This window comes from Cuculus canorus, chromosome 8 (assembly GCF_017976375.1).
Source record: "Cuculus canorus isolate bCucCan1 chromosome 8, bCucCan1.pri, whole genome shotgun sequence".
NCBI classification, from domain to species: Eukaryota; Metazoa; Chordata; class Aves; order Cuculiformes; family Cuculidae; genus Cuculus; species Cuculus canorus.
In genome coordinates, this window is record NC_071408.1 from 23,447,798 (window position 1) to 23,462,716 (window position 14,919).

Here is a 14,919-nt window from a genome sequence, read left to right on the forward strand (position 1 = left end):
TTCCCTGCAGGATCCCTTTAGGATCTGCCCCTTTTCCAAAGGAATTCGACAGCCCCCGCCGTTGTTCCGGGGATGATTTAGAAACAAAGGTCAAGTGTAACAGCCATGCTTATCCGTGAAACTGAAATAGGGGAGAGGGCTCTTGCCCCACAGTTGTTTTCTCCCGCAGCCTGGTCAGGCTGAATCCTGGTACAGCTACACTTTATACTCTATTTCTTCACATTTTTCTGTCCTTGCTGCGTTTGTTTCTATTTATACATCTCATCTCGATGTTGTGTTATTCCTGCGCTGCTGCAGGACAAACTCTGCTCCTGTCTGAGACATTTAATTTTCAGTTGGTTTAGGTCTCAATAAAAGCTCACCAAAAAAAAAAAAATATTCCGTTCCACGGCACACGCTGCAGTTTTTTATCTACGGGTAAATATTATTGTCGACATTTTCACAAATATGTGAATCTGCGAAACTGGAGTTTTTTATGTTGCCACACTGCTAACAAGAAATCACAAAAGTAATTTCTGGAACCGCATCCGATATTAGAATCCTTTTTCAGTATAAAGGTTCCCTGTTGATAAGGCTTTCTATTATTTTTCCCTGGCTCAGTAAATGTCAAACCTTGTGCCGGGAGGCTGCCCCACAGCATCACCCCAGCAGCTGGAGGCTGTTTGTCACCTGCAGACCCTGTAAGGTGCACAACCCACCAGCCGATTTCTTCCCTGGGTTTCCCAAAGGCTTTTTTTTTAGTAACTATTAACTTCCTGAGGCAACAGGGAGTAATTTTCGCTTTCAGAGTATCTAACTAGGGATTTGAGTTTATAGTATTGTTGCTGGTGAAAGGAATGGCTTACAGGGAAAATGCAGCAGTAAAAGCAAGTAAAACCTACCTTTAAACCAGACTTACTATCGCCTGTGACTCACCCAGTGAGGCTACGGGCATGTAACACTGGACGTGAACTTCTGGCAGGCAATAAAAGCCGCTATTTCTGACAAGGCGGGGCAGTTTTCTCGGAAAAGTAGTTGTTTCTTTAAGCCAATACTTCAACTTTGGCTTAGCGTAAATGAAATGCTAATGGAGCTGGAAACGGGTCTGGGATGAGTGTTTTTTAGTAGCACAGGTGAAAAATGAGTGAGAAAGATGTATATTACCTTTCGGTGTTCTCCTCTGCTGTAGCAGCGACTGGGAGAAATCCCGGTGATAGCGCGGAGTTCTGCTTTGCAAGAAGAGTGCAGGGCAGTACTTGTGGAGAAGGAAAAAGCTTGGAGCATCCTCCAGCACACGAGGAAAGGGAGACGGATGGCAATAGAGTGGTCTGGGTCACTGCACCTCGGGGACCTGCGGATTACGTTGCTCAGTTTTAATACTTCACGTGGTTTTAGTGCTCTTTACACCGGGTATTTTGTGGTTTATTTCCCCAATTACGCATCTTATGTGCCGTGCTGCTTGGATTAATGACCTCTAGATCCCTTGTGGACAAAATAATAATAAAAAAGGGTGCAAAGCTTCATATTTCACAGAGGTTTTTAATCAGAAAACACAGCAGTGTGACAGATGATATAGTAAACGTGACAGACAGTTTCAGCAAATTACTTTTTACTTGAAAACAGTAGTAACTGGTTTTGTGGGGCGAAAATATTTTTTTAAGAGTTAAAATCTAAGCTAATGCACACATCCCCTCCTTTTTAAGTGCTATTCTAGGTACTATTCATTTTGCATTGATTTTAGACCTTCTATTTTCCGTAATTAAAATTTAGATTATTCAAAATAAAGAATTTTAAACTGCCCATCGGATCAACAACTACATCCTGTACAAATATTAAAAGTTCCTTACTAAACTCTTTTCGATGTTCTGCTGGGTGTCGTTAGCCTCTGTTGTAGCTGGAGAGGTAAATGAGTTTGAGTCTGATGAATACTCTCAACTGTACTGCCATGGAAAACTTTCAATGGTTAAATTGTGTTTTAAGTGCAAGCAATAACATAACTTCCCTCATATCAAATGTGCTGCTTCTTAAATGTCACTGTATTCAGATATTCCTGATTTGTGAGATGCATCTATCATTAAAATAGTTTATTTCCAGGCAAACCAGAACAGTTGGTGGAAAGCAAACATTTCCTAAAAAGCATCTAAACTGCACTCAGCTTATGAAGTGCCAAGAAAACCCGGTGTATTGCAGCCTTCGTGTCCTCTTGCCTCTGACAGTGGTTCTCTGCTGCTTGTTTTGAAACTGGAAAAAACGTCTTGTTCAGTGTACAGTAAACACGAACTACTGAACTGAGTTGTTTAAAACCTCTGGCGAACAAAAAAACCACCACTTACACAGTTTCTGGCAACTAAACTCAAAATCAGCTTGGTGAAAGTTTAGATATACAAAGGGGAAAAGTGTCATCTACATTTAGAAAGCAAGTGACCTAGTTCTATAAGCTCTTGTTAGTGTCAAAATGCAGCTATTTCCCAAAGCCTCTAAGAGCCATCCTCTGTCCTCAGGCCAAGCAGCCTTTGACTTCACAGCTCTGCCTGAGCAGGAGTTGTAGGTGACTGTTTCAATTGACAGTTGTGAGCTGTTTTAATGCAAAGCAGAGCTGCAAACACTTAAGCCTGACCGAAGGTAGGAGGGATGCGTTGAGAGGTGGGAGAAATCACAGAAAGCTATCTCTTTTTCTTAAGAACGTCCAGCAACATTAAGTATGTGAATATGTAGCTTTTGTATTAATGACTTAATACGAATGATGTAAAATATATTGTAAAACTTGATACTGGAAAACTAAGCATGAGCGACCAACATATATACACGGCAGAGTCTGTGAGCACTTTGTAAATGGCAGGTGTAAGAAATTGCAGGGATTGTGGATTTAAAACATTTCCATTACCTAAAAACTGTTCAAAAAAAAAACCAAAAAAAGAGAAAATAATAGAAGCAAGGTTGCCACGAATGTTATTAGGAAAAAAAAAATAAAAGGAGAAAAAAAAAATAAAAGAAGGCTGAAAGCCTGTATGTCCAAAGGAAAGCATGTCCGAGCTGGATTTAATTCATGACTGCAGGGAAGAAGCTGCTGTCCTCCAAGAGCTTCACCACGGCGGCTCTCTTGTAGAGCTTGGCCAGGTCGTAGGCGGTGGCCCCCTGCTTGTTCTGGTGGCCCACCTTGCACTCCGCGCACTCCAGCAGGAATTCCACCACCCGCACGTGCCCCTCCCGGGCGGCCAAGTGCAAGGGCATGTTGCCCTCGTTATCCTCAATGTTAACATCAGCTTTAAACTCCAGCAGAGTCTGCAAAGTGTCCAGAAAACCCTCTCTGGCTGCATCATGAATTACAGCGAAGCCAGTACTGTCTTTCAGATTGGGGTTTGCCCCGTTAGTTAGCAACCTCCGGGCAATTTCGGGGTTCCCGAGTTTCATTACCTGTGAAAGAAAAAGAAGAGTTGAATTCCGCGGGGGGTGTCTGCTTCAGCGCGGGGTTTAGATTCTCAATTCTTATCTCTGGGCTTTGTCTCAGCTCAATCCTCATTTAAAACAGACAGAAGAGCTCCACTATCCCACTAATGAGACATCAGAATGTCTATTTTTATGTATTTCTTTTTACTAAACTTTGCGAAATGGGGAAAGATGTTATCATTTCGGTGGTAATAGCTTTCTGTCTCAGGGAGATTAATGTCTGAAACAGGCGGTGTAGAATGAGGATATAATGACTTCTTTTTTTTTTTTTTTTTTAACGTGGGTTATCTTGACACACGAAAATTAAGCGTGGTTGGGTTTTATTTACCTAAGTATTGAGACACCTTTGCATTACTGTTTAATCTCGTTAAATATCAAATCTAGGGTCTCTGAGGAACAGATATTTTACCACAGCAACAGTAAATGTAGGATGTGTTTCTGTAAGCTTTCAGGTGTTTACATTGTCTGTGCATTATCATAAAACAAATATTTGGGCTGTGCCATAGCTCTGTCTGCTAAGAAAAATAAACGCTGGAAGAAATTTTTCTCCCCAATATTTGTGTTTTATTATGTCACCCAAAAAGGAGAAGTTAAGAGGAATGTTTCAAAGTTCCAGAAGTTTTCTTCTAAAACCAGTATATCATATTATGGCTTCATAATTCCATGATAAATAAACTGTGGCTATATGCTGTTGTTAAAAACTTCTTTTTTAAACACAACAACAACAATAATAATTGAATTTTCTCACTGTTCCTCTCAGGGAAAAAAAAAACCCAAGCCTTCCTTAAATTTTCTCGATTGCATCATAAAACTATCACAATTAGAACACAAATCTCTCTTATTTGAGACTTAACAGCTTACACCGATATCTCCATAATTCCTCCTTTTTTTGTTTTCACAAAGATTTTTAAAAAATGGACATGATAATGTATAATCTCCATCCTATAGCAAACATTTTTCTGTTCTTGTAGTTAGTCTCATTGTGAGTGTCAAATTTGAAAAAAAAAATCCCACCTTTTTTATTTTCTTAAAAACATACACACACTTTAAACAAAAATAAAATATTGTTTTAAAAAAATTATCAGCCTAAATAAGCATCACAGTGCATTAGATTTACAAAATGTACAGTTTCTACAGGGGATTTGCTGAAAAACTCCCCTGGTGAAAAATCCATATTAGGCTTTTTAAGTAAAGCAAGCTATAAAAAAATGTAATTACTGCAGTGTTTGGGCCGTAAAGCAGCCCAGTATATTATATCTACAAACAAGAGCAAAAGTGCAGATAGATAAGACAGGGAAAGAGATTTTTCTATGCTCCAAGGCTTCCAGCTACGTCTATGCCACTTCTTTCACTTCTTACTGGAGATGGAAGCAATGTGAAAGAAAAGAAGAGCATTATCACCTCTCTTTCTTTAGTAAAATCTGGACATTATAGTCCCTTTTAGAGGGCCCATGTTACATTATTTGTGAATTCAAAATGTCTATTTGGTTTCAGTGGGATTTTTCTGTGTTCAGGCTAGGGGACTGAAGGCTTTGGTTAAAGATGCAGGGAGGAGAAAAATCATATAAAAGGTGATGCTGTTGGGACATGGGCTACAACTGTACAGCAAATGCCCTTTATTTTGCAAAGTTTCAATTGGAGGGAGACAGAAAAGAAGGAGAAAACATTAATTTAATAAGTCTGACGAAGAGCACAAGGACAGGACATATATTTGAGGCCTGCATAGGTACACTTCATCAGAAATTAAAAGCACAGAGCAAGACAAGATGAGCAGCTGCTTAATTAAACATAAATGCAGAAGAAAAATATAAATTAATTGGTATTAATATAGGAGTACTCTCTCTTAGAGAGAGAGATTATGGAGAGTTTATCTCGGTTGTGCAGAGTGCACTGACAGAGAGCTCTTTCGAGCGTGGTCATGCACCCACAGCACATTTCGGGATGATACATATTGAAAATAAGCAGACAGATTCTCCTGTTTTGATTTTTGTTGTGGTTCATTAACTCAGTTATGATTAGGCAGCGATAAGAAGCATTGTTAGGACACAGATGCGTGTTTAATACAGCTGGATGCTATGTCATTGTGTAAAATATGCCTTAATTCAGGATACGGACAGTCAGCTGCTCTTAGAAAAGAAAATACATTACTGTAGGACAAATCGGTTTTCAGCCCTGGTATCGAGGACAAACCAGTGAGCTAAATGTTTCCTGCTTTCTTAAAGAAGTTAGTTTGTGTAACTTTTTAATTGAAAACCTTTCACTTTCTTAAAAGTTGCTGCAAGTGCCTGCCCTGCCCTGCGATGCCCTATTTAGGTGCTAACAGGACAGAGAGGAGCTCACAGATCTCCAGCTTCAGCAAAACGGTCACAAAAAGGGTCATTCCTGCTTTTTAGAAAGAGGTGCTTATTTTCCAGCTCTAATATTTTGGTGTTAAGCCAAAAAAGCTGTAAATATCTCGAGCACATTCGCAAGCTATATGCTGTCTGAAAAACCCAATTTCAGAAATAATTACCATGGTTTTGGGGGAAGGAGAGAGAGGAGTTAACAAACGATTTTTCTAATATGTGAAATGAAAAAGCCCACTAGCTCCACTTCTACATTTCATTCCTTACACCTTAAGTACAAATAACCACATATTTTTTTCCCCTCCAGATTTAGAAATCGCTTCTTTCTCTATAAGGTAGGTATTCTAGCCTTTTTGCCATCATTATCTGATATTATTAAAAGGAAAATTTTCATTAGCCCCAATAGTTAGCAGTTGGATGAGTTCCAACTCCTGCCTGCGCAGCCAGACACTTAAAAATTAGGACGTAGCACCCTACACGATCAGAAAGGAAATAGCTGGAACCGGTGCCCTGCTAGCCAAGATAGAAAAGCAAAATTTTAAGCCTTAATTATGAATGAAAAGGGAAGCGATTGAGCTGGAACCCTAACTCGAAGGGCTAACTCTGAATGTACATCGAAGGTCCTGGGTTCTGAGCAGCTTCCCAATGAGAAAGGTCATTCCTCACAAACAGCGTATAAAGGAAAAGTACCACCGAACCGAGACAAGCCACACTTTAAAAGCATATTGCAGGGGGGAGGGGGAAAGAAAAAAAAAAGGAGAAAAAAAAAGAGATAAATCCAAAGCTTCAGAGAACAGCACATTTGTGTTTACAGACCTGCTATGAAATCCTGCTCACCTAAGCTGATTTCTTTTCATCTCAGCTCTTTCATTCCTTGCCTCCTCCCCACGAAGTTACAAAATATTAGCAAACTCGTAGCCCGTTTGACATTGAGGGTGATCCCCGACTGAAATCACGGTTTTGACCAGTTTTATTTCAAGTACGTCATTTTGGAGCCACCAAAGTTATAAAATATGGCATCCAACGAGTTTGAAAAAACCACTCGAATTTCATCCACCAGCCTGTTTCAAACGTTGTCTTTTTTGGAAACCCGGGTCACGTAGGTACCAGTGATGAAATATTTTCTCCCTCTCTGGATACCAACCTGCAGCGCAGTCCTCCCAAATCCATTTTGTGCATTGACGTTTACATTCTTTTGCAACAAATTAGTAAGTTGCACTAGGTCCCCCTTGGCAGCCGCGGTCGCCAGCTCGTTCCCAGAAGGCTCGGCCATTCTTTAGGGTGACTGACGATCGGAAAAAAGATGAGATTTGGTTTTTTGGTTTTTTTGGTTTGTATTTTTTTTTTTTTTAACCAGGCATGGCATCGGAGACTGACAGAAGGATTGGGATGGTTAATCTTCTGGAGTAGACCTTGTAGTAAATACTCGTAAAAAACCTCCTTGCCAAGAGCCCGCCCCTAACTCACACGTGATTTTTCAGCAAAACTGCAGCTCCGCTTGAAAGAAGATTTCTTTGCTTCCACATATAGAGTAACTCCTATTAAAGACTTTGGCCGCTTTCGGGAGGAAGAGGTTAACAGCTATGCAATAGATCATATATGTCGGTAACATATATACACGTACACCGGAGACTCACTCAGACCTGAGATCTCGGGAAGAAGAAGACAACCCACCCTGTTCACAGTCGGGATCTGAGCCTTTAGCAGCCGCAGCAGCTCCGGGGAACAGTCTTCCGTAGCAGTGTGCATCCAAGTCCCGCTCGGGATGCCCCGTTCCATCCCACGCCGCCGCCTCCAGTCGGTGCGGCGGAGGGCCGGGCTGGGCTGCCGCTGCCCGCCCGCTCGGGCTCCCTCGGCGCTCGGGCTCCGCGCAGCAGCCTCCGTCCCGCGGCCCCGCGCAGCCTCCGCGCAGCGATCCCGGCCGGAGCATCCAGGAGGGCGGCGGGGAGGGCGGTGAACGCGCTGCCGAGTCCCTCGGGCTCTGTCCTCGGCGGCAGCCGCGCCTCTCGCCCGGGCGAGGAGCTGCCCCGCTGCCGGGTGACAGCCCCGCTCGCCTCCTCCCGCGGCTCCGCCAAGCCGAGCTGCACTTGCCGGTCCTCCGCCCGCGACTTTGCGCTCCCCCTTTTTTAAGCGCAAACAATCGCTACTTCTGTTTCCTACCGACACGAAGCCGGTTTCTCTCTCTTTTTTTTTTTTTCCCTTTCCTTCCCCCCCACCTCCTTTTTTTTTTTTTTTTTTTTTAACCTCATCAGCTTTTTTTGAAAAGAAAAAAAATTTGAGCGCTTTTTGAGTTGAAACACCCGCCCACATTTTAACGGCAGAGATTTAAGGAGGCGCGGCGGAGTTCGAGCGCAGGAAGGCCTGTAGCGGCGAACACCCGCCCCTCGCCCGGCCCCGGCCCCGCCGTGCGGGCGAACGGCCCCGGCCCCGCCGCGGCCCCGGCGCTCCCCGCACCGCGCACCGCCCCGGCACAGCCACCGCGGCTCGTAGGAGGAGCGCTGCTGAGGCCTAGGGGGAGAAACAAGGGGGGGAAATGGGAAAGGGGTTTTTTTGTAGCTGCGGGATCGGGGGAGCCGCGGGGCTGCCCGGTGCTTCCCCCCCGTTGGCGGCTGCTCCACCTGCCCGGGGCTGCGGGCACGGAGCCGGTGGCAGCCACGCAGCCCTAAGGACAAGGTCAAGGCTGGAGGGTCAATGTCAAGTTGTCTTAGCGGTGGAAGGCGAGCGGCAGCGCTCCTCGCTTTCCGCGCTTTCGGTGCGCTCGATTGATTCGAAAGTGCCATTGTGAAGGGGGGGACGCGCCCCGCCACCGAGGGGCCGAGAGGGCTTCGCTTTCCCTCCAGAGGGGAGGAGGTGGCGGTGGCCCAGCGCGGAGATGTCATCGCCCTCCTCGGAGCCCGAACGCCGCTCTAAGGGCCGGGACCCCGGGGAGTCTGGATTCGGGCACGGCGAACTCTCCGTGAGGTAAGACGCGGTGTCACGACTCCCCGATAAGCACGCCTATCGGCGGCAGAGCCGAGCTGTTCCCCCGCGTTCCGCGTGGACTCCACAGGAAAGCGAATTTGAATGTAAACACGCGCTATGAGGCGGCTCGGGGAGGTGCGATGGGGACGGAACCTGCCCTGCGGGGGCAACCGGCCCCGCGGCCACCGCCCGGGCAGCAGCGGCGGCACCGGGAGCGCCCGCAGCCACGGGGGCAGGAGCGGCCCCGGTACCTGCCTCCCCGGCCCCTTCTGCGGCTGCTTGCTTCGCAGTTCAATTCGATTCCCCCACCCACACTTGTCCGCGAAAACACAGAGGTGACAAGTAATGAAGCACCCACTCAGGGAGAGGAGAAAGCGAATCGGCTGGAATTGCCAGCGGGACGCCCCCTCGCATCCCGCTAAAGGGAAAAAGGCTGCGTTTTTAAGGGCCTCATTATGATAATTCTCGTCCAGAAGGAAAAGTGTTAACCGTTTAGTAAACAAAAATATGAATGATAATTTCCCTCAAAGTTAACTCTAGAAATATATGGATATAAATAGCATCCATGTATTCAAATAGAGTTGCTTTTCTGCATGAGGAAGGAATTATAGGCAAAATTTCGAATATTCAGTCAGACGGGTGATAAATGAATGCCTCGGTTTGTCTAATCATTGCAAAAAATCCACAGGTGTTGGTCGTTTTACCTGTTGCTGACCTAGGGCAGAACTAGACCTGCAGGTCTTACAACAGTCTCCACTATTTTTTTTTTCTTTTACAGTTCAGAGTAAAGCCCTAATCTTCTGTTAATCACGCCACACAACAAAAATAATTAAGGACAGCGTAGCTGGGTGCTGCAGGCCTTCTGCAAGTGAAGCTGCCTGGCCAGAACATGCTGTCAAACCTCCCTCACCGTGCGGGTCTGGCAGAAACCTGCGGAAAGTACCTCGCTAATCCCTGTCATTTCCTCTCGAGACTGGTGAAGACACTCCTAAACCAGAAAAAGTTGCCCCCACCGGCTCCAACATCAGCAGCCAAACACCTTCTGGAGGGAGAGATGATCGCCGGGCACTGCAAACGGTAAAGCACACGGGTGGCCCTCCGGCTTTCCAGTGTGTCTGGGGCTCATCGGAGGGAAAAAGCCACCTCGAGGAGCTCGGGATGCGGGGCTGGGAGAAGAAGAGAGGATTTCGCAGGGACTCGACCGCGAACTTCCTACGGCTCGAGGCACGAGCAGCTCTTCACCTTTTCTTCATGTTCTGGATCGAATCCTTCCTGTTCTGATCTAACAGAGATATCATTATTTAACATATGACTGCAGTAGACGTGAACGCCGTGTAACTAATCTTGACAACATACCTATAGCTCCAGTTCATGCCAGGAATTAATTGGCTTTAATCCAATTGCTAAAACTCGCTTTTCAGCCTTTATTATAGTTACTCTCTAGTAACGTGTGGGTGGATTTGTTTGTAATTCAGCACAGGCTGTCCCTGGCATTGCACCACGTCTCGTACCTAGTACAGAACTGTCTGTAACATCACACCGGGGGGGGGGAAAGGGCAGGTGTGAGGGCAATTATTTTATCACCCCTCCGGTCGGTGGTGGGGAGCTCGAATTGTTAAGCTAACGTCAGCGGGCAATAAAAACCTCTTGGAAACCCTGCCAACATGAACTAGGGGAGGAACACGATAAAATAGAATATCCAGCTTCTCTGACGCTCTGACTGCGCATCCTAAGTGGCGTTTCAGCACGGCCTCAACGCGCCTGGGGACCCTGAACGACTCCAGCGCCTCCAGACTCCCTCCGCAGCCGCCCCGGAGTCCGTGCTCCCCAGAAGCGACTGCGAACTGGCTTTAAACGACTCCCAGAACATTCATCTTGGGAACACGCACTCTCCTGAAGGCACAGTTTTAACTGTCCGGATCCCGCGGCTGCTCTCCCCGATGCCCGTCCGGCCGCAGGGGACGGGAAAAGAAGCCCTCATGAATGGCAGAGGAAAAAAATCAAGAGCTGCGTTTCCTAAAATCGGCAAAATACCTCGATTCAAAGATATCATCACGTAACTTTATCAACTAATAAGAAAGGTGCTTGATGTATCTGTGACCTTAGGCGGCTGTGACACCCGCACAAAGAGCAGAGGAAAACACGTTGGACTGATGGAGAAATTGGTGTCTGAGCGCGTTTGTGATGAACGCCAATGCTAAGGGGGTAGGTGAACGGCAGACTTAAAACCCACGAAATACAGCTAATTTTTATTACTTTGAAAAAAAAGATTTATTTGCGCTATATAATGCAATCACACCTTACAGTGCTGGAGTGCTAAGCTTGAGCGGGGGCCGCTGTGTGCAGATCACGGTCCGTTGGCTCAGAAACCTGTGAAAAGCACTTTGCCTCCTTCTGAGGGAAGCACGGAGATAGAGGGGAAAAAAATATCCCCGTTTTCTCGAGCTCCCCCCCCCCCCAGCTCTGGGGAGGTTTGGGTCACCTGGCGAGCACACGGCCACGGGCGGGTTGGCAGAACAGCCACGAACCGCGCTGGGGACCGAGGCGCCGTCTGTCACCGGTGTCACCGCGATCCCGCATGAGGAGGCAGAGCCGCCCTCCGGCCCGCGGCTCCGGTGGCCCTCGAGTCCCCTCCTCCTTCCCGCCGTATGGCGGCTGCTGCTCCCTCCAACTCGCCCCGGTTCCTCCCAGTTCGCCCCGGCCGGAGGCTCCGGTTCCCCTTATCTTGGCCCAGCCAGAGGCTCCGGTTTCTCCCCATTAAGCCCCGCCCGGACGCTCCGGTTCCCCTTGATTCGTCTCAGCCGGAGGCTTCGATTTTTCCCCAACTCGCCACGGTTCCCCCTACCTCGCCGCGGCCGGAGGCTCCGGTTCTCCCCTATCTCACCAGGGCCGGAGGCTCCTGTTCCCTCTTCTTTTGCTCCGGTTCCCTCCCAACTCGCCCCGGTTTCCCTCAACTCGCCGCGGCCGGAGGCTCCGGTTCCCCCTTCTTTCACCCCATTCAGAGGCTCCGTTTTCTCCCCAGCGCTCCGGCGATCCTCGATTCGCCCCTCCTCCCGCCCTGGATCGCGGCTCCCGTTCCCCGGTGCAGCGAGGGCCCCGCCGGCCCGTTAGGCCGCAGCCCCGCGGAGCCGGCAGTGACCGGTGTGTGCGTGTCCCCCCTCCACAGGCGCTCGGTCTCGTGTCCTCCCCCTTCCCGGAAAGGCCGAGCGCGAGGGCTGCTCCCCCCCCTCCTCTCGCGCCGGGGCCGGGGCTCGCGGGCGGCGCGCGCTGGCGGAAAGGCTCTTCCTCTCCCCCCCCCCATCCCCCCCCCGGCGAGCGCTTGACAGGCGCGGTCACGTGGCGGCCGCAAAGCGCCTCTTTGCGACCTCAATGACAGGCAAAGTGTGCGACAGGCGCTGCGGAGGCAGGGAGGGAGCGGCGCTGCCTCCTCCTCCTCCCTCTCTCCTCCTCCTGCCCGGGCCAGCGGCTGAGGCAGCGCTGCCCGCTCCCGGCCCGCTCCCGGCTCCCGGCCCCGCGCCTCCTCCTCCTTCTCCTCCTCCTGCTCTTCAGCTCCGGGTGGGGCCGCCCGGGGCCGCCGCGGGAGGCGCCTCCATGAGCTCCTAACGCCCTGCCCCGTCCTCGCCGGCAGCCGCGGGTCCAGGTGCGCGGGGCAGAGCCGGGCCGGGGCCGCCATGGCGTCCAACATGGACCGAGAAATGATACTGGCCGATTTCCAGGTAAATTTCGAGCCGCCGCAGCCGCGCAGCCCTGGCCTCTCGCCGCTTTTCTCTCTCCCTTCGCTGCTGCGCTGCCTCTTCTTTGTGGGAAGGTCGAGGGCGGTGGGTGTGAAGCCCGCTCCCCAAAGCCTCCGCTCGCTCTTTCTTCCTTTCTTTCTTTTGTCAGAAATGGGGAACGCGTGCCCTCTTCTCTCAAGGTGCGTGAACAAAATGTCTTCTTTAACTTGGAGAGTTTCGGCTTTTTTAGTTACAAAAAAAAAAAACAAAAGCTTTTTCATCCACTTTGCTTGTTTCAACCCTCTACAACCGCCCAGGCCCTGGGACAGCTGTGAGCCAGCTCCCTTGGAAGAGGCGAATGCCAGGGAGGATACAAAGCTCATCGCTCCTAATGATTTGTCACAGTGTTTGTAATGAATCACTCACTGGTTCTACAGATTAATGCTGCACAGAGGTGTTTCCATTGTAACATCAACTCTAACTTCATGGTTGCCTCAGCCTATGACTGTTGTTATGACGGTAAAACTCTTCCCACCCTGTTCCAAACAACGTGTTGGTGTAGAAAGGAGGAATATGCCCCTAGAAGTTGTTTATCTTCCCTCCTCCCTTCAAAAGGGTTATAATTTAACTTGACAGTCTTAAGTGTTATTCTCAGAATAAAGTTTTTCTTTAAATAAAAGTGATGTGTTCAGGAGCCTTGTTAATCTGTTCAGTGTATTGCTTGTTTTTATATTGTTTTTCTAAGAACAAGTGAACAAACAAGTGGAAGATACCCACATTTGAAATAGTGGGGAGAGGCGAAAGCAGCTTGGAAGGGTATCAAGTTATATTCCAATACATTGTTTTAATATTTGATTTTCAACTCTTTTTTTTTAAGCTTTGTCCATTTGCAGCAGTTTTTCTTAGCTGGATAGGTTCCTGGATATTCTTGGAGTTGTAAACAGTCTGTCTGAGCATTCAACTTCTTAAAAGGCCATTTGTCAGCTGTTAGCAGTGAAACAATTTTGTTTAGTTTGAAAAAAGTAATCCCTTCATTCACTGTGTGTGTATAACAAGAATGTTTCTTCAGAATTACAGGTAGGGTGGCTCTGGTGTGCATTATGTAATTCCTCTTTTGCCAAAGGTATATGATATCTTAGTGATGTAACATGCAGAGTTCCCAATTGAAAATGGGGAAGTGTTTGCCCTTTCTGTACCTGAGTGCTTTACACCCATATTTATTAAAACACTCAACAAATATTTCTATAATGATCCTTTATTTTGCTGTGCTTTTGTGTGTGTAAGGAGTCATGTCTCAGTTTTGAGGCTGGTATTTCATAAAAGAATTCTTCCAGTAACAATACAATGTGTAAAAGGAAACCGGACTGCAATTCTGCACTCATACTAGTGGAGACAGACTCTTATGGAATCCCTCATTATTAGCTGAAACAGGCTTACATTCGGGAATCCCAGAGGACCATTAAGTTAGTGGCCGGTGAGTGTAAGATTTTTTTTAATAGCTTTCAATCAGTATCCACTGCTATTTTGCAGTTCTGCAGTCTTTTTCTGCTTGGGTTTTGGAATGAGTTAATACAGGTATGAGGATAGCCACAGTGTTTGGTACTGTGATGACAAGTAAGTATGATTGCAAACTTGCAGATGGGCGGTGGAGTCGCAGAAAGCAGTTGTAGATCAGGGATGACATCTTGTGTGTGAACCTAGGATCCAGGAAATATTTTATCATATAACAATGCTTATCTAAAAAACCCAAGCTTTTTCCTTTTGTATTTCAGCAGAAAACTTTGTTTTTTTCTCTTCCTTTACTTTTAATGATCTCAAGCATCTACCTGATTCTGAAACTCTGAATTGTCAGCTGTTATGCTCTTAAAACTTCAGAATGGTAAAGGACAATGTCAGTCATTATTAGCCATCTTATCTTCAGGCTGTTACAAAACAGTAAAGGATTTTGGGTGATTCAAATATTTGATGGAATTTACAACTCATTCACCAAGAATTAAAAATGGAAAATAAAACATTATGTGCAAAGAAATTCTGCATGATTTTCCCTTTATATTTTCTGTACCTTTTAATTAATAAATATCTTTCTCAGAGTTCTGCTGCCATCTTCTGTAATTGTGAAAGGTATCTCGTTGAAGAATGTTGTGCACACTGGGAATTTTAGAAGCAATTCTTTGTAGTTTTGCTCAGCTAGTATTTGCTGAGTTAAATTGGGAGGAAAACTTCCATCACCGTTTCATGCTAACCTTCCCCAAGTTACTTTTAAAAGGGATAGAGCAGTGGTCTTTGAACTTTTAAAACTTGAAAACATTTTCCCTTCCTACAAAAAATATTTCAGTGAAGTCATAATTGTGCTGATGTTCGATTCTTTTGTAAAGCTTTCATTTTGTTTCTTTCAAAGTCATTAGGGATTCTGCCATTGATTTCAACTAAAGCAGGATCTTGTATTGCATTTTGTTTTTTCTACTAGCTCTGAT

The 14,919-nt window shown here is 46.7% G+C and overlaps 2 protein-coding genes across 3 annotated transcripts in view; one reads left to right on the forward strand and one right to left on the reverse strand.

Moving 5' to 3' along the window:
• Positions 1-1,519: 1,519 nt before the first annotated feature.
• On the reverse strand, positions 1,520-7,955 carry CDKN2C (cyclin dependent kinase inhibitor 2C). Its single transcript, XM_054073757.1, has 3 exons — positions 7,446-7,955; positions 6,916-7,056; positions 1,520-3,393 (listed from the first exon to the last, which is right to left on the reverse strand). Exons 2-3 carry the CDS (start codon positions 7,042-7,044, stop codon positions 3,019-3,021), a joined length of 504 nt encoding a protein of 167 aa, XP_053929732.1. The 5' UTR covers positions 7,045-7,056; positions 7,446-7,955; the 3' UTR covers positions 1,520-3,018.
• Positions 7,956-8,329: 374 nt separating this feature from the next.
• FAF1 (Fas associated factor 1) overlaps positions 8,330-14,919 on the forward strand; it is a 176,387-nt gene continuing 169,797 nt past the window's right edge. Inside the window, exons 1-2 of one of the 2 annotated variants that reach the window (XM_054072454.1) lie at positions 8,330-8,732; positions 9,511-10,937. In XM_054072454.1, the coding sequence (XP_053928429.1) occupies positions 10,917-10,937 (21 nt within the window). In that variant the 5' untranslated portion in view covers positions 8,330-8,732; positions 9,511-10,916. Of the gene's footprint in view, positions 8,733-9,510; positions 10,938-12,109; positions 12,449-14,919 lie in introns of those variants that run through there. The other variant, XM_054072453.1, reaches the window with a different exon arrangement.

Bases quoted from the DNA above. Each gene is read 5' to 3' on its own strand.
- CDKN2C (XM_054073757.1), bottom strand. From the start codon at position 7,044: ATGGCCGAGCCTTCTGGGAACGAGCTGGCGACCGCGGCTGCCAAGGGG. The intron at 3,394-6,915 runs GTTGGTATCCAG...TTTCTTTCACAG, and splicing joins TTGGGAGGACTGCGCTGCAG to GTAATGAAACTCGGGAACCC.